A 19,644-nucleotide genomic window follows, 5' to 3' on the forward strand; every position below is an offset into this window, starting at 1 on the left:
GTCTAGGTTCTTTCTTTTGAGCATATTTAGGGAACACACAAATGAGCCTGACAAAGACAGTCTGCACAGTCCCTTATAATCCTGAAATAATGCTGCTTTTTGAAAAAAATAAAAATGCTCGCCACAAACCAACACGCTGTGTATGTAGACCTTTTAGTGTTTCTAAAACCCCAATATAATGGATCTGATGAGTTTTGAAAAGCAAAAAAACATTGTATCTGATTCCTTTGCTATAACTACCATTGCTTCAGAAAACCACCCCAAAATTGTACAATAACTGCAGTCTGCCCAGTATTCATTATATCTGCTGGCAGACCATCCACAGGCTGATATACAGGTTCCCTCTCATACATGCCTAAGCAATTCCATAGGTCTGCCCAAATACATAGAAAAGGGTGTAGACCGAAACACCTGGAAAGTCATTGCACAACAAAATTGCTTTTTGACTAAAGAGCACCTGTCACAACTCCTAACATATCTGTATTCCCCCTTAAAGGGATTTTTCGGGGCTGAAAAAAGTCTGCAGTCAATGAACACAGCTGAATTGTGGCAGTGTAACGCACAAGATGTCATGATTCCTCTGTACGTGTATAGATAACACTAGAATGACAATAAGCGCAATAGGGTCTGATGCAGATTACAAAGAAAAGAGTAAAGTGGGATTTAATCAGCTGGAGGGGAGGCTGTGATGGGCACAACCCTTTTGTAAACTTGTATGAAAATGACTGCTGCAGCTCCATCAGAAAGACCCGGTACCAACTTGGAGATGAGAGTGGATGTAAACCTGCGCTGCCGAGCATCCAATATACAATAAGATCAGCTGCAGTACGGATGCAGTTTTGTCAGCATGTTTCGAGGTAACCTGTGATTTGTTCTGATGAAGAGGAAGGATTACCTCAAAACGAGTTGACAAATAAAACTGCATCTGTTCTTTTATCCTCTGCAGCGCAGGTTTACATCCACTCATAATAATCTTAGAATAATCTTTATTTTTACATAGCGCTAACATATTCCGCAGCGCCTTACAGTTTTGCAGACTATCATCTTCATGATTGCTCTGAATTCGCAGGGGGATTGGGTGGTCACAAGCCAACTAGATTCTTATTTGCTTCAATCAATAAAACATTAACACCTTCACGTCATGGCCATTCTCCATTTTTTTTACTCCCCTTCTTCCAAGAACCATAACTTTTATTTTTCTGTGAGTATAGCCATATGAGGGCTTGATTTTTCAAGGACGAGTTGTACTTTTGAATGACACCATTGATTTTACCATATAGTGCACTGGAAAATGGGAAACACATTCCAAGTGACAAAATTGGAAAAACAAAAATGCCACAATTTTTTTTTTTTTATTATTTACCATGTTCACTATATGGTAAAACTAACCTTTTACTATGATTCCCCAGGTCAGTATAAGTACAAAAACTAAACAAGTATTAGTTTAATTTTTATTTAAGTGGCGAAAAAAAAAAATCTGAAATTTAAGCAAATGTTTTTGCGTTTGTCTCTTTCCCCGCCGGGATCTGGGGCTATATGAGGGCTTATTTTTTGAGCCGTGACATTTTTATCAATACCTTTTTGAGGTAGATACGATGTTTTTATTGCCTCTTATTGCAATGTTGCGCTGGCCAAAAAACTTACTTCTGGCGTTTCAGTTTTCCTCTCATTATGCCATTTAGCAATCAGATTAATTTTTATATTTGGATAGGACATTTCTGAAAGCAGTGATATCAAATTTGTATTTTTTTTTTTTAATGGTTACATTTTAAATGGGGCAAAAGGGGGGTGATTTTAACTTTTTTTTATTTTTCATATATTTAAAAACTTACAATTGTCAATAGTCCCCCTAAAACACTTGAAACTGCGAACATCCGATCGCTTGTGCTATAGCAGAAATGATCTCCTATGAACATCGGCCACAAGCCGGCATTCACAGAAGTATTGTAATAAGCACAAGGGTCTTTTGCAGACCCCCAGCTGTCATGATAAGACATCTGCATCCCTAGATCACGTGACGGGCGTAAATAGGCAGGTTTTATGATGTACTTCCAGCAAGCGTGAGTTAAATCCTAATGTCAGTGGTTGACAGCAGGTTTTAACTGGTTAACCGCAGCAAGAGGAGCGCAGTGATCCATCCACGGCTGTTAAAGGCACATAACAGCTGATTAAATCAACAATCATGTGTGGGGAAAGAGCAGGATCAGTGTGTGAGCCCACATCAAAGGCAAGAACATAACATATTACGTAAATATACATCATATGTCGTGAAGGGGTTAAGAATAGCAGCTGAGACTAGTTAGCACGTGACTGCAAGTCAGTAAATCGCACGTGTGTATCCACTGGACCGCCCATCCACACTGAGAATAATGACAATGTGCACAGAGTGACTACACACTTTTCTTCTCTGCCCAGATAAACTCTAAAGCACCACTCCAGCAGTTTCTTATCCCTTTGTAGATCATGTATGTGAGTGTAATGCATTTAGTCACGTACCTACTGGTAGGCGCTTTAAGCCCAGATCCGGCACCATGTGACTGCAGTTGTGACCTGACAAATCACAGAGTGTTTGCCATGTGAAGCAAAGGCAACTTTTCAAAATCAATTCAATTCCAAATCTCTGGGAAATTCAGAATAAGGATCTGTAACCTCGTTCTGAATCCCATAGACTTGTATTGAGAAAAGTGACTTCCCCATCCCACAGTAATCCGGCAGCTTACAATAGCAGTTCTGTGGTGCCATTATGCATTACGCCTTCATAAAAGATTTGACAAAAAATAAAAAAGATGTTGGGAGTGGTACTTAAATTATTATTCTAGGGACATCTTTTTCACATATAACTGCTTTAGACAAGGTGGCCACTTTCTAAAATCTTGCATAGTTAATAAAACAAAAATCCCCTTTATTATTAACACACATATGTAAGTCAGCAGGGGACCCATGATGGCCTGGATTTTAACCCCTTCACCCCCGGAGCTTTTTCCGTTTTTTAGTTTTCGTTTTTGCTCCCCTCCTTCCCAGAGCCATAACTTTTTTATTTTTCCGTCAATATGGCCATGTGAGGGCTTATTTTTTGCGGGACGAGATGTACTTTTGAACGTTACCGTTGGTTTTACCATACCCTGTAACAGAAAACGGGAAAAAAATTCCAAGTGTGATGAAATTGCAAAAAAAAAGTGCAATCTCACACTTGTTTTTTGTTTGGCTTTTTTGCTAGGTTCACCAAATGCTAAAACTAACCTGCCATTATGATTCTCCAGGTCATTACGAGTTCATAGACACCTAACATGTCTAGGTTATTTTTTATCTAAGTGGTGAAAAAAAATTCCAAACTTTGCTAAAAAAAAAAATTAAAAAAAATTGCGTGATTTTCCGATACCCGTAGCGTCTCCAATTATCGTGATCTGGGGTCAGGTGAGGGCTTGTTTTTTGCGTGCCAAGCTGGCGTTTTTAATTATACCATTTTGGTGTAGATACGTTCTTTTGATCGCCCGTTATTGCATTTTAATGCAATGTCGCGGCGACCAAAAAAACGTAATTTTGGAGTTTTGATTTTTTTTCTCGCTACGCCATTTAGCGGTCAGGTTAATCCTTTGTTTTTATTGATCGGGCGATTCTGAACGCGGCGATACCAAATATGTGTATGTTTGAATTTTTTTTTAATTGTTTTATTTTGATTGGGGCGAAAGGGGGGTGATTTGAACTTTTATATATTTTTTATTTTTTTATATTTTTAAATACTTATATAAATATTTTTTTTATTTTGGCATGCTTCAAAAGCCTCCATAGGAGGCTAGAAGCATGCACAACTCGATCACCTCTGCTACATAGAGGTGAAGTACAGATCACCTCTATGTAGCAGAAATGCAGGTGTACTTTGAACGCCGACCACAGGGTTGCGCTCAAAGCAATCTGCTATCAACAACCATAGAGGTCTCAAGGAGACCTCTGGTTGTTATGGCAATGCACCGATGACCCCCGATCATGTGACGGGGGTCAGCGGTGCGAGCACTTCCGGCCGCGCGCGCTAGTTAAATGCTGCTGTCAGCGCTTGACGGCGGCATTTAACTAGTTAATGGGCGCGGGCGGATCGCGATTCCGCTCGCGCTCATTGCGCGCACATGTCAGCTGTACAAAACAGCTGACATGTCGCGGCTTTGAGGTGGGCTCACTGCTGGAGCCCACCTCAAAGCAGGGGATCTGCCAGCTGACGTACTATTCCGTCAGCTGGCAGAAAGGGGTTAAAAGCCAAAATTGCCTAAAAGTTCCAAGTGTAAAAATCGCTTACATTTATTATATTCTTGGAAAACAACAAAAATGTCTCAACCTTTTAGCCGTATGATGGTAGTAAACAGATATGTGTAGAATGGGGGGTAACTACTGGCACCAGTGAAAAAGCAATCTTGACCAAATTAAAGGGAACCTGTCACCTGAATTTGGCGGGACCAGTTTCGGGTCATATGGGCGGGGTTTTCGGGTGTTTGATTCACCCTTTCCTTACCTGCTGGATGCATGCTGGCCACAATATTGGATTGAAGTTCATTCTCTGTCCTCCGGAGTAGACGCCAGCGCAAGGCAATATTGACTTGCGCAGGCGTGTACTCCGGAGGACAGAGAATGAACTTCAATCCAATATTGCGGCCAGCATGCAGCCAGCGGGTAAGGAAAGGGTGAATCAAACACCCGAAAACCCCGCCCATATGACCCAAAACTGGTCCCGCCAAATTCAGGTGACAGGTTCCCTTTAAAGCCACTTTAATGATGAACCTCAAGCTGATAAACTAAGCCTCTCTTCTATGCAGCGCTGAGCAGAGGATGCACTATACACTTTACAGCAGGGTAAAAACACTCAACATTTTTGAGGAGCATTCTTAGCCATGGCGGAGTACGCAATATGTAATATTTTGAATTTGTAATACTAAGGAACATGCACTGTTAAGAGCTAACCTTTATGATCGGAAATATTACTCTATATAATATAACAATGCTTAGGCCTCACAATAAACTAACGATGGCGGGTTCGGCAGACCGTTGATTGCGTACAGGAGCCCCAGAAAATTGACTGTCGGGAAAAATATCAGAGTCTGTCAACCGAAAATCAGCTGTTATTAAACATGTCTAGAGACCACCCTTGTGGAGAACACTGAAGCACTTGACTGAATGAGCGATCCCATGTACGTGAGAGCAGGCAGAGATGGCTGTTGGCCAAAGAGCCACATAATGTGAAGACTAATCATTGGAACGACTTCAGTAGGCTCCAGTCTTTGCCCCCTGAAGGGTTGGTTGATATTCACTACTGCATACAAACTAATGCAATAGTCCTCCAGCGTGAGTAGGATGGAAGCAGGCCAAGCGTCCTCATATGGAGGTCGTACCTGCTGCACAGACCTGATCTCAGGATTGATGGGTTTCCAGGGGTCAGACTCAAGGCAAGTTATTCATCAACTTATCAATATGGGATAACGTGATATGGTACAATTACATTTGAGACAATGTATTCAACGGGCAAAGCTTTACTTATTCTGATCCCATAATACGGCCTGAAAACAGAAAGCATTTAAAACACTTTAAAGTTAACAAAAATATGAATGCTTTAAGCCTGGGGCACTGACCTGAATGGGTGGGATGTCTGGCAGAGAAGGAAGGTTCTCAGGATTGGTTACAGATGGAATTAATTCTATGGATGTAACAGATGGACTGGTTGGGCCTCGGTTTGCATTTGCCATAGTTGCTGTAGTAGGACTTGTAGGATTGATTGCATTATTATGAATTGAGACTACTGGAAATGGACCAGCATGTCCAGGATTAGAGTGCTGCTGGAAGGAAAAACATTTAATAAAGGTCACTTTACTGGACAGCAGAACATCAAAGACATTTTATATGAAGATTATGTTATGGTAATATATGTTAATACATACACCGAAATGGGCATGCATACATGTCAGTTATCAGTGCAGTCTGATGCTTTGTTTCTAGATTAGCATAAAGAGAAGATTGCATTTTACAAAGCAAGAACAGGTCCTCGAGCATAGCAGTAAAACAACAATCACCAGGGTGCAGAGTCTCAGGCCCGGAATATCATTTTATTTTTACTAAATGCAGTGGCAGCATATGGGGAGTCAAGAAAGGATTATTGTGCTAACTACAAGTAGTAGGAAACGTGTGCAACCATAAGCAGCATTCCTGGTATTACCTGCCACTATCTAGATTACATACGCTGTGCTAAGGCATTGATCAACAGGAAACTTATACTTGCTTACAGTGGAATGTAAAAGGTTTGGGCACCCCTGGTCAAAATTATTCTTAATGTGAACAGTTAAGCAAGTTGAAGACTAAATGATCTCTAACAGGGTTAAAGTTAAAGATGACATTACTTTTTTTTTTTTTTTTGCCTAAAATACTAAAGTAATTTTTTACATATTAAGTAAACATTGCAAAAAGAAAAATGGTCTGATGCAAAAATTGGGCACCCTGCATGGTTAGTACCTAGTAGCACCCCCTTTTGCAAGTAACACAGCTTGTAAACGCGCTTTGTAGCCAGCCAGAAGTCTTTCAATTCTTGTTTGAGGGATTTTTATCCATTCCTCCTAGGAGAATTTTTCCAGTTCAGTGAGATTCCTAGGTCGCATTGCTTTGCAGGCACTGCTATTTTGAGGTCTAGCCACAGATTTTCAATGATGTTCAGATTAGGGGGCTGTGAGGGCTATTGTAAAACCTTGAGCTTGCGCCTTTTGAGGTAGTCCATTGTAGATTTTGATATGTATTTAGGATCGTTATCCATTTGTAGAAGTCTTCCTCTTTTCAACTTCAGCTTTTTTGCAGATGGTGTTATGTTTGCAGCAAGAATTTGTTGAAATTTCAATGAATCCATTCTTCCCTCTACCTGTAAAATGTTCCCTGTGCTACTGGCTGCAACACAACCCAAAAGCATGATTGATCCACCCTCCATGCTTAGTGGTTGGCGACATGTTCTTTTCCTGAAAATCTGTGCCCTTTTTCCTCCACACATACCTTTGATCATTGTGGCCAAAGAGTTCCATTTTAACCTAATCAGTCTACAAGTCTTGATTCAAAAATGCATCAGGCTTGTTTAGATGTTCTTTTGCATACTCAGGACAGTGAATTTTATATTGAGCATGCAGGAGTAGTTTTCTTCTGATGATTCTTCCACGAAGGCCATATTTGTGCAGGTTTCTCTGAATAGTAGAACAATGTATCACAACTCCAGAGTCTGCTAAAATCTTTCTGAAGGTCTTTTGCAGTCAAGCAAGCGTTCCAATTTGCCTCAACAATCCTACAAGCAGCTCTCACTGAAATTTTACATGGCCTTCCAGACCTTATCTAGACCTGCAATGTTCCTGTTCACTGCAAAACGCTTTGCTATCTTCTTACAGCCTTTTCCTTCTTTGTGGGTCTCCACCATTTTCATTTACAGAGTGCTAAGCAGCTGCTTAGAACGCATGGCTGCTATTTTTGGGTACAATGTTAGATGAGCCTGGGGTTTTTATAAAGCTAGGAAATTTGCATCACCTGGCCTTTCCTAATGATGATAGTAAATAAGCCATAACAGACCAATTAAGGTCTGAAACCTTGATCAAAGTTCTCTTAGCCCACAAATCTCCAAGGGTGCCCAAATTTTTGCTTATACATATATCCAGCACTACTGTTATATGATCATTTCACTTTGAAATTTGAATAGAAAGCACTCAGTCTCATGAAGCCCAAAATAGTACCAATAGATACTATATTTTATCTACCATATATCTTATTTATCTTTTATAGTAAATTCTACATATTTGGTATCATTGTGTCTGTAATAACCCAAACTATAGAATAATAATCTGCAAAGTAAAAAAAAAAGGCAGAGGTGAGGGTTTTAGGTCATGTTGTTATACAAAAGATGGAATAAAAAGTGATCAGAATGCCAGTCAGAACAGACTTTCACCACAAGACCAATAGTAAAGAAATCTTTGAGACAAAGACTTTTGCCAGATGGCCTGATATCAAAGAGGGCAGCAACGGAGCTGCTCATCTCCAAGAAAAAACAATCAAAGACCGTGACATTCTCCAGGAAGCACTGTGATTGGGCTGACGATGACTGGGGTAAAGCAATATTCTCTGATGAAGGCCGATTCAGACTGTTGGAAAATTTGGAACAGTGATGGCCAGCAGAAGAAAAGGTTAATGCTAACATGAGTCCTAAGTCATGCAAACCGTAATTTTGCTTAAAGGAATTGTCCACTACTTCTACGTTGAAGCCCTCAGGATAGGGATAGGGCATCCATGTCCGAATGACCAGCGTCTGGCACTGGGCATCCCCACCGATCAGTAGTTACTGGTGTCAGCAGAGGCGGCCACCAGCCAGAAGTACTTATTTACGGAGCTCAGATGTCTACTTGTCATGGCCTACTACTGATCCGCTTCCTATTCAATTCAATATAGGAGGCAGATGTGCAGTAACAAGCCCTGGCCACTATAAGTTGACCCGCCGAGCTCCAAAAGCAAGTATATCCGGCCAATGGCCACCGCAGCCGATGACAGCTGACTGTCGGACCCCGGCCGATCACACATTGATACTCTGTCTTAAAAATAGGGCATCAATGTAAAAGTAGTGGACAACTTCTTTAAGTACACAGCCATGAATAAAGAATGGGATCGAAACATCCTCCAAGAGCACCTTCTCCCAAAAATCCAGGAGCACTATGGTGACAAATAATGCTGAAGCACCATGTCACAAGACAAAAGTGATAAATTAATACCATGGTGAACCTTGAAATTTGGGGTCCATGGTATTGGAACTACAGATCTCAAGCCCATTGATTTAGTTAATCCTCAAAACCTCAAAAAGTGAGTGGACAAATAAAAACAAAGACATTTTGAAGAACTTCAAGCACTGATTAGGCAAAAATGTGTTGTCATTAGCCAGGATTTTTCCCAGAACCTAATACAGCACATGCCAGGGTAAATTGCAGAAATATAAACACTGTAAATATTGAGTCTTGGCATAAACTGGATGCATGTCAATAAAAGTTTAAGGGTAAGATCACACAGGGCGTTTTTGCTTTTTTTCTGCAGCAAAACCCGATCATCTTGGCAGGAAAGAAGCTGCGCCAGAAACGCAGATTTAGGAGCGTTTTTTGCCGCATTTTCTTCTTTGTGCATGCCAATAAAGTTGAGTGCACACAGAAAAAAAATAACTTCCAATAGATACAGAATGAAGAGAGACAGAATCAAGAGAGACAGAATGAATGGATAGGATAGAAAGAATAGATAGATTGATGGAATAAATAGAATGATAGAATAGATAGATTACCTCTGGTAACCTCTTCCCTGGCATTTTCCCACGGTCCAGAAGTTACCTCAGGTCAGGCTGTGAGGGAGCGCAGGCTCAGTGACAACACCGCTAGTTACTGAGCCTGCGCCTGAAGCGTCTCATTCATTCCCCAGTAGCAGCCGCATTACCAGCGCTCCCGGTTGTAAGCTTCATCTCCCCCAGATACTGCGTGGGACACTCGTTATATCGGACTACGATGGATCAGGAAGTATACTTTTGGTTTATCATTTTACTTTTATTTCAGACGATCCATGGCTTCACTTGGAATGGCAGAATAATAAAATGGAAAAACTGTGTATATTGTTTTATTTCATTAAAATACTTTTTTCTGTGTGTGTGTTTATTTAATCCTTTAATTACTATAGGATTAGTAATGGATAGGTGTCTTATTGACGCCTCTCCATTACTAAGCCAGCTTAATGTCACCTTTCAATAGGAAGGTGACATTAACCCCTCATTACCCCGCTTGCCAATGCTACAGGGCAAGTGGGAAGAGCCCTGCAAAGCGACAGAGTTGGCACATCTAATAGATGCGCCTTTTCTGGGCAGCTGCGGGCTGCCATTTTTAGGCTGGGGGGCCTATATCAATGGCCCCTTACCAGCCTGAGAATACCAGCCCCCAGCTGTGAGCTTTAGCTATGCTGGTTATCAAAAAATGGGGGGGACCCAGTGCCGTTTTTTTACATTATTTATTTAAATAATTTTAAAAAAGCGTGAGGACCCCTCTATTCTTGATAACTAGCCCCCAGCTGTGAGTTTTGTTTGACTGGTTATCAAAACTAGGGGGAACCCCAAAGCTTTTTGTTTTTATTTTGTTTATAGCGCAGGAGCGGCAGGTGAAAACTCCCATCCACCGCTCCTGCTCTCACTGCAATTAGCGGCTGTGGGTGTCAGATGATGGGAGCAGTAGTCCCATCAGCTGACACCAGTGATTGGAGGTAAAGTTTACACCTCCGATCACAGCTGAGCGAAGGCTCCCACTGACAGCGTGGGACCCGCGGCTCTCTGACCGGCGGGGATGCTTTCCCTGCCGTTCAGAAGCGGTGTTTGCTGCCTGTCATGCATATGACAGCGTGTCAAACACTATAGTGTCGTCTGCTGGATGACAGGCTGTATGGATGCATCATGCAGCCTGCCATCTAGATGTAGCGGAGCAGAGTGTGAGGCCACATCCGGCTGTCCTTGACTTTTCTGCAGCATATACACTGCAAGAAAAGTCAACCTGCGTATATGTAGCGTTTTTTCACCATCCATTCAAGTCAATGGGTGGAAAACGCTGAAAAAACGCTAAAAGTAGTGACATGCCCTATGTCCAAAAAAAGCAGCAAAGCACAAAATACTGATCACACAAAAAACAAATGTGTGTGCATGAGATTTTTGAAATCTCATAGGCTTTGCTGGTACTGTAAAAAGCAACTAAAAATTAGCACAAAAAAACGCAGCAAAAACGCCCTGTGTGAACTTAAACTAAATAAAATTATAAAATGCCTAGAATTCTACTTCAGTAACCACAGAAACATCTCACAAAAAGATATAAAAACACTAAAGCTGTGAAAAACAATTTGTGTCAGTCTCAAAACTTTTGCCCATGACTATGTACGGGGGTAATGTCCAATTATGATACAACCTCTTTCACCTCAAGTACGAAATCAAATATTACCCCCTTCCAACACAGACGAGAAGTAAGGAAAGCTATCTACAACCAGTCATCAGTTACTAGTGCCTACAGAAGTGCAATAAAGCCATTTATTTCACTTCCCCCTTTCATAATAACGAGGTGATCCTGCAAGCTTAAATCAGACTAGACAAAGTATATATAAAAAAAGTTAAAAATAAAATGTTTCTTTATATATGTCAGATCGGCAAAAGGATGGGCATCCACGTAGACATATCAATGCAGTTGGCTTATACAGATTGTGAGACATGGTCTGCTCGTATGGTGATCAGCTGGAGGAAACTAAACTAATTACAAAGGAGCTGTACAGAATTAGAAAAAGTTCTGATCATTTTCCCAGAATCAGCAGCGTTCCCATCCTTTGCAAATCATTCTCATTCAAGTAATTGTTGTCTTAACTGCTGAACTTAATTGTTGAATCTCGGTGCTTTTTACCTTTAGGTAAAACCATAGAAAGTCCCTCAAACATTTGTGTCAAACCAACATTTGCTAATAAAAACAAGAATGCTGAAATTATTTCAATATATGTAAAGCACTGAAACATACCTGTCTTTGGAGATGAGGTTGCATCATTGAGTACTGGGGCCCATTGTGCCGAGGTATACCTTGCATTCGATTGGCATTCTGGGCAGCGTTCTGTGCCATTCTCATCTGATGCGCTTGGAAAGGTATACAGTTCATGTTATTTCGCTGCATGGTTTGCATGCTGATTAACCTTGGAGGCTGCAAGAGTTTAATTGTTGGGTTAGCATCTTTAAAGAAAAAAATTCAGCTACTTACAAAAAAAGACCCCATGGTTTATTATAAATTTACTTTTATTTTTTTTTAACTGTTACCATTAATTATTTTATATGGTTTGGTCACTGTAGCATTTCCAGAAAGTAGCCAATATTGCACATACATTGCACATTGCATTAATACACTGCACTTAACATGGTCATGAATTCTAGGTAGCTTGTCGGCAGGATTCCAAACTCCCAAAACTATTTATCTACACTAACAGACCTTGTGAAGACAAGTACAGCAAAACCTTTACACGGCCAATCCATTAATCGGTTACTGAGAAAACGGAGTCTGAATTTATATGCAAATGAGGCTGAAGGACTACTGGAGATCTGACACATGCATCACTCCAGCTCTAACAGTGTCGCAGAAAAAGGGGGTGTAAGGTGAGGAATAGAGCTGGAGTGACACAGGCCTTAGATCTGCATCCTAATTTGTATATCAAATCAAACCCCGATTTCTCAGTAACTGAGGAACCAGACTGCTCATATAATGATATTGCTGGACTTTTGACTCTTTGAATGAGCTACATGGACATATTAATAGATTTACTTTTGAGTAAAAGTCTTATTTACTTTTATTCATAGCATCCCTTATCCTTACAACTACTTTTGACCTTCACAACAAAGGGTGTAGGTTAGTATAAGGAGGGGTTACATGCTTAGTAGGGCAGTGGCATTCATTGGGACATGGCAGGGACAGAAGGACATGCACTTACTAGAGCACGGATATCAAACTCAAATACACAGCCACAATGAAAAGCTTGGACCATGTGGTGGGCCAACCTTCATATTTATTAACCCCTTCATGACCGCCAGTACGTCTTTTTAATGACCTGACATATCAGAGAACAGCCCCCCCATACAGGTGATAATCCAGCAGCTGTCGGCTGTACACTATAGCTGACAACTTGCTGCATTAGCCACAATCAGTGTTGGCACCGTCCATATCTGTTTAACCAATTAGATGCTGCTATCAATAGTGACTACATCATATAAATGGTTAACAGAGTGTGGGGGCTTCCTCTTTATCCCCAATGTCACCCTGAGATCTTGAGCATGTGGTCCTTAGAGTCTGCCGGCTACAGTAACCTGTTCAGAAGTCAGCGACATTTAGGTGGTAAAAAATACACCTTTTCATTGTTATGCCACTTTGCATTAATTCCTGAAAATCACTTGAAGGGTTAATAAACTACCTGACAGCAGTTTTCAATTTGTCAGGGGATGCTGTTTTAAAATGGTATCACTTTTGGGGTTTCCAATATATAGGACCCCCAAAGTCACTTCAAACCTGATAGGTCCCTAAAATTGTTTTGTAAATTTCCTTGGAATAAAAGGAAAAAATTACTGCTACAATTTTAAACATCCTAAAATGCTAACAAAATAAAATAACATTTTACAAATTGTGCTGATGTAAAGCAGGCGTGAGGGAGATTTTTTTATGTTGTGGCTGTCTGTTTAAAGGGATAATCAATCTCCAAACCAATGGGATATGTTGTAGCGTTCCAGAGTTATTACCATAAAGTGACAATGGACAGATTTAAAAAATTTGGCCCGGTCACTAAGGAGTTTAAACAAAAAAATGTTTACAATTCAGAAAATTTCCTGATTAAATAAAATTAACCTTTTCATATGGAAACAAACTTAAAGGGGTTGTCCCACGAGCAAAGTGCATTTTAATTTATAGATCTTAGAATAAAATATTAGAATAAATATGTTACTTAGGAGCAGCAAACATATGGCCAAATGGCTTAACCTAAATAAGTACTAACAAGGGATACAAAAACATGAATAATACAGAAAGTATGATGCAAACAAAAGTGCCCCCAGAGTATGTTATCTCTACAGTGAATTCCTACACAGTACCCTCCAACCTCGACAAAAATAAATAAATAAATAAATAATGGTGACCCAATCACACCATGATTCTCCAACTATAATGCCCATAGAGTTCTCCATACAGTATAATGGCTACAAAAAGTGTCTGATCCATACAGTATAATGGCCCCACATAGTGCTCCACACAGAATAATGGCTCCACATAGTGCTCCACACAGAATAATGGCTCCACATAGAATAATGGCCCCACATAGTGCTCCACATAGAATAATGGCCCCACATAGAGCTCCACATAGAATAATGGCCCCACATACTGCTCCACACAGAATAATGGCCCCACATACTGCTCCACACAGAATAATGGCCCCACATACTGCTCCACACAGAATAATGGCCCCACATACTGCTCCACGCAGAATAATTGCCTCACATAGTTCTCCACACAGAATAATGGCCCCACATACTGCTCCACGCAGAATAATTGCCTCACATAGTACTCCACACAGAATAATGGCCTCACACAGTGCTCCACACAGAATAATGGCCCCACATAGTGCTCCACACAGAATAATGGCTCCACATAGAATAATGGCCCCACATAGTGCTCCACATAGAATAATGGCCCCACATAGAGCTCCACATAGAATAATGGCCCCACACAGAATAATGGCCCCACATACTGCTCCACACAGAATAATGGCCCCACATACTGCTCCACGCAGAATAATTGCCTTACATAGTACTCCACACAGAATAATGGCCTCACACAGTGCTCCACACAGAATAATGGCCCCACATAGTGCTCCACACAGAATAATGGCCCCCACATAGTGCTCCACACAGAATAATGGCCCCACATAGTACTCCACACAGAATAATGGCCTCACAGTGCTATATAAAGTATAATGCAACCTACATAGTACTCCATCCAGTATCATTACATCTATTATATTTAAAGAAGACACCATTGCCCTAAGTTATACTTGCCTGTTGATGCATGACTTGCGGACCAGGTGGCCTTTGATGCGGACCTGGTGGTTGTACCATCCGCATTTGCTGGAGCTGCTGATGTTTTTGAGCATACACCTGCTGCTGCATATGCTGGAGTCGGAGTTGTGCTAGGTTAATTTGTGCAGGGGGTTTATTTACATGATTTGTTCCTTGGGGACCTTGCCCCACAACAACATTAGGAGCGTACCCAGAAGTCGGCTTATTTTCAATAATAAGATTGCCTGGGAAAAAGAAAATGGTAAGTCAGAAGGGAATAGATAGCAAGAACTTCACAACAGAAAGACATTTTGAAACAAAGACCATGATACAATAAAGTTGGAGACTACTGTTACACCACATACACCAGCCCCGCCTTAGGGCACGACAATCTCTAACACAAAACTGAAAATAAAGATTAGAAAACATCCACAAAACGGATTTCATCAACCAAGGTGTCATTGTAATCAGTATAACGGCGCCGACCTGACAGTGTCTGTAGGTTACTGTGCACCATCCTGCTGACAGGTTCCCTTTAATATACACTCTATAGTACATTTCGAAGACCGGTCAGCGGATTTTCTTTTTATTTAAATTGAGTACCTCCTCTAATTGGTACAGCAGTTTTCACAATAAAACTTATTGACATTTACTGTTTGGTAGAGATCAATTCTCAGACAGAAGTTTTTTTTTTTCTTTTTCATCACTGCAGGCGGTCTACAATGAAATCTAACATCCCAGTCATATAGCTGGAGCCGGACCGCCTCTTTTAACTGCACATGGGCATCCTCACATGTCCCAGAGCAATGCCCACAATACATGATAGACATCAGGGGGCCATCTCTAGAAAACCAGTCCATGTGGCTGCTGTAAAGCATCTCTGAACTGCTGTTTAAATTAGGCAAGAAATAAAAATAAAAAAAAATACATAAATATAATATATCATCTCAAGTATTTAAAATGGTCAATTTGTATAGAAGGTGAACCAAGAACAAGCTTACCTAAATTTACTACATTCTTTGCCCAGAATGTCGGATCACAATGGAACCGTACTGCTCCATTTGCTGCTGGTACCGGGTCACATCGAGCCTTTAAAATGTGACGTAACTGAAAAGTAATCTGGGAAAAAAAAGAACCAGAAATGAGAAACTACAGGAGTACAGAAAAATAAATAAAATCAATAAGCCAAATGTAAACTTTGAATAAACAAATTAAATTTGGTGTTTCTAGTCACTATGGAATCCTCGTTACAGAGGTCCTTCTATGATTATACCCAAAGTGGGATTAACATATCTTGACTTAAAGGATTTGGCTTCATTATAAAAATCATAATAAAATGTATACTGTAATCTGCTAAGATCTTCATACTGCTCCTCACCAGGCAATTAGAAGACCCCTGGTGGCTCATGTGTGGGCTAAGTAAAGGTACCGTCACATTAAGCGACGCTGCAGCGATAGCGACAGCGATGCCGATCGCTGCAGCGTCGCTGTGTGGTCGCTGGAGAGCTGTCACACAGACCGCTCTCCAGCGACCAACGATGCCGAGGTCCCCGGGTAACCAGGGTAAACATCGGGTTGCTAAGCGCAGGGCCGCGCTTAGTAACCCGATGTTTACCCTGGTTACCAGCGTAAAATGTAAGTACATACTTACATGCGTCCCCCGGCGTCCACTTCCTGTAATGACTGAGCGCCGGCAGTAGCAGGGCACAGCGGTGACGTCACCGCTGTGCTGTGCTTTCACTTTCAATTTGCGGCGCTCAGTCAGTGTGGGAAGCAGACGGCGGGGGAAGCATGTGAGTATGTAGTGTTTGTTTTTTTTTACATTTTACGCTGGTAACCAGGGTAAACATCGGGTTACTAAGCGCGGCCCTGCGCTTAGTAACCCGATGTTTACCCTGGTTACCAGTGTAAAATATCGCTGGTATGGTTGCTTTTGCTGTCAAACACGGCGACCTAGCGACCAAATAATGTGCAGACCTTCTAGCAGCGACCAGCAATTTCACAGCGGGATTCTGATCGCTGCTGCGTGTCAAATACAGCGATATCGCTCCCTAGGACGCTGCAACGTCACAGATCGCTGGCGACGTTGCTTAGTGTGACGGTACCTTAAGCGCTGCAGCTCTGCGGTCGCTGCTTCCACTGAAAGATTGGAACAGTCAAGCAATTTACCCACAAAACTTCTTTGATTCTTGCATGCAAACATCTTCTGCGTGGGTTCTGTACTGTGGAAGAGCCCACTTAGTGCATTAAGGCCATGTTCACACTTTGCAGGTGACCTCTGCGGGTTCTCCCGCAGCAGATTTGATAAATCTGCAGGGCAAAACCGCTGCGGTTATCCCTGCAGATTTATCGCGGTTTGTTCCGCGGTTTCCGCTGCGGGATTACTCCTATTCTATTGATGCTGCATATGCAGCAATATGCAGCATCAATAGTAATGTTAAAATAAAAAAAAGTTTATATACTCACCCTCTGACGTCTCGATCTCCTCGGCGCTGCACCCGGCGGTCCGGTTCCAAAGATGATGTGCGAGAAGGACCCTTCGTGACGTCACGGTCATGTGACCGCGACGTCACCGCAGGTCCTGTTCGCACAGCAACTCTGACCGGCCGGCCGCGTGCAGCGCTGAGTATAACATGATTTTTTATTTTAATTCTTTTTTTTACCCCAAATATGGTTCCCAGGGCCTGGAGGAGAGTGTCCTCTCCTCCACCCCGGGTACCACCCGCACATTATCCGCTTACTTCCCGCAACGTGGGCACAGCACCATGCGGGAAGTAAGCAGTTCAATGCATTTCTATGTGTGCAGAATCGCAGCGATTCTGCACAAAGAAGTGACATGCTGCGGGTTGTAAACCGCTGCGTTTCTGCGCGTTTTTTCCCGCAGCATGTGCACAGCGGTTTGCGGTTTCCATAGGGTTTACATGTAAATGTAAACGCAATGGAAACTGCTGCGGACCCGCAGCATCAAAATCGCCGCGGTTCCGCGGTAAAAACCGCAAAGTGTGAACATGGCCCAAAAGAAACAGTGTTCAGCATCTGCCCGTGTGCTGATCACGCTCAGTAACCAGCACCGCGCGCACAGAAAAGGATGTGATTAGTGGGTGAGAAAGTCATGTGGGTAAATCACATGGTACAACCCAAGCTGCAATATGACAGTAGTAGTGTTTACATAGTGGAGAATAAGTATGAACAGATATAGAGATGGATGTGCCTAAATACCAGAGGTGTGTTTGTTTTTTAAAGAGGCCAACCCTTTTAAGAAATTGTTGTTGTTTTTTTGTCTTGTTTTTTTAAATATATTTGACGTTTTGATCACTCCTTATTGTATCTTTTTTTTTTTTTTTACCAAAGCTGCAGTGACTGAAAATACACAATTTTAGGATTTTGATTTCTTTTCTCTATTGCATTAATTCGATATTCTGATAGACCATACTTTTATAGTTGCAGCAATACTAAATATGTTTATTTTTTATAATCATATTTCCAATAATAATTTAATAATTATTTTTTTATTTATTTTAAATGGGTTAAAAGGGGGAGATTTGAATTTTTTTCGTTTTTGTAAGTCCCCTTAGCAAACTTGAATCTGTGCTCACCCGAGATCTCTTGCAGCATATAGTAAAAAATCACGGTCTCCCATGAAAACCCAGCCACAGGCTGGGCTTCACAAAAGTACCGTCATCAAGGCAGTTGTGTGCGTCTTCAGCAGGCCCACAGGTGCTGTGGCAACCCATTGGAACATCACAATCACACCGTGGGAGGGCACAGACGTATGGACTGGCGGTGTGCCCTTTAAATGCTGCAGTCAGAGATTGACGTAGCATATAAAAGGTCAGGGGCTATGGATAGAGATCTGCTCTGGTTGCTGCTGCTGCAAGAGGTTGATGATTGCTGTGCAATGGGGTCCAACATGTCGTCATAGCACAACAGATGTCAGTAAGGGGTTAAAACACTAGTCTAATCTGTATTACCCAAGTAACAAGACTTACCAGACGTTTGCTGTATAACAATGCCGTGCTGCTGCCACTTGCGATTGCCCAGTTTGTGAAGTTTAGGACATGTTTCACCTGCCTAGAGAGGCCAGTTATGTCATTTTGTTGCTGAACAAGTTTGCTCTGTCTTTCTTTTGTGACACTCTAATGAAGGAACACAAACTTTTCAAATTAGAACTTAACAGCACAACAGATTACAAAGTAGAATAAAAAGCTCATAATTAAGTGAATAAACAGTGGCACTAATACATTGCAAAAGCTCCCTCAAAATGAAAAAAAAAAAAAAAAAAGCGAAGAAGAGAGAAACCCGTGCAAATAGAAACCATGCACGGTCACTTAGAAAACAGGGAAGTGCAGAGACCGCACCGGGAGCAGGTGAGTATGATGTGACAGCCGCCACTCCTGCCGCTCCCCACCGACCCCCGGGACAATGACTCGAGTATAAGCCGAGAGGGGCACTTTTAGCCTTAACAAAAAAGGCTGAAAATCTCAACTTATACTCGAGTATATACGGTATAATAAAATGACTGAAAATAGGAAATCAATGCATTTTGGCTATGTGCCCATGTTGCGGATTTTATATGCGGTTTTTCCGCTCAGTTTTTGAAAACGTACTGCATTTTACCTGCGGATTGACCGCGGATTTACAGTGTTTTTTGTGTGGATTTCACCTGCGGATTCCTATTGAGGAGCAGGTGTAAAACGCTGCTGAATCCGCACAAAGAATTTACATGCTGCAGAAAACAAACCACAGCGTTTCCGCGCGTATTTTCTGCAGCATGTGCACTGCAGATATTGTTTTCCATAGGTTTACATGGTACTGTAAACCGGATGGAAAACTGCTGGGAATCCGCAGTGTCCAGTCCGCTGCGGTTCCGCAGGCAAATCCGCAACGTGTGCACATACCCTTTGAAGGCAAAAGGACAGCAATCCAACCACCGAGCTGTTTCATAGCAGCTTGCAAATTCTGGTCCTTGGCATACATAGAGTCAAAGTCTTTAGTGTATTACCCAGATTTTTCGGTCCTTCGTAAAT

The 19,644-nt window shown here is 41.6% G+C and overlaps 1 protein-coding gene across 4 annotated transcripts in view; it reads right to left on the reverse strand.

Annotated features, from left to right (window-relative positions):
* Positions 1-19,644, reverse strand: part of TRIM33 (tripartite motif containing 33) — a 218,282-nt gene that overhangs the window by 58,620 nt on the left and 140,018 nt on the right. For 2 of the 4 annotated variants that reach the window (XM_077294962.1, XM_077294965.1), the window contains exons 7-11: positions 18,607-18,753; positions 15,619-15,736; positions 14,618-14,862; positions 11,556-11,732; positions 5,613-5,813 (exon numbers count right to left, since the gene is read on the reverse strand). In XM_077294962.1, the coding sequence (XP_077151077.1) occupies positions 5,613-5,813; positions 11,556-11,732; positions 14,618-14,862; positions 15,619-15,736; positions 18,607-18,753 (888 nt within the window). Of the gene's footprint in view, positions 1-5,612; positions 5,817-11,555; positions 11,733-14,617; positions 14,863-15,618; positions 15,737-18,606; positions 18,754-19,644 lie in introns of all 4 variants that reach the window. The other 2 variants (XM_077294964.1, XM_077294961.1) reach the window with 1 other exon arrangement.

The sequence above is a fragment of the Ranitomeya variabilis genome, chromosome 3, assembly GCF_051348905.1.
Source record: "Ranitomeya variabilis isolate aRanVar5 chromosome 3, aRanVar5.hap1, whole genome shotgun sequence".
In the NCBI taxonomy this organism is placed as follows: Eukaryota; Metazoa; Chordata; class Amphibia; order Anura; family Dendrobatidae; genus Ranitomeya; species Ranitomeya variabilis.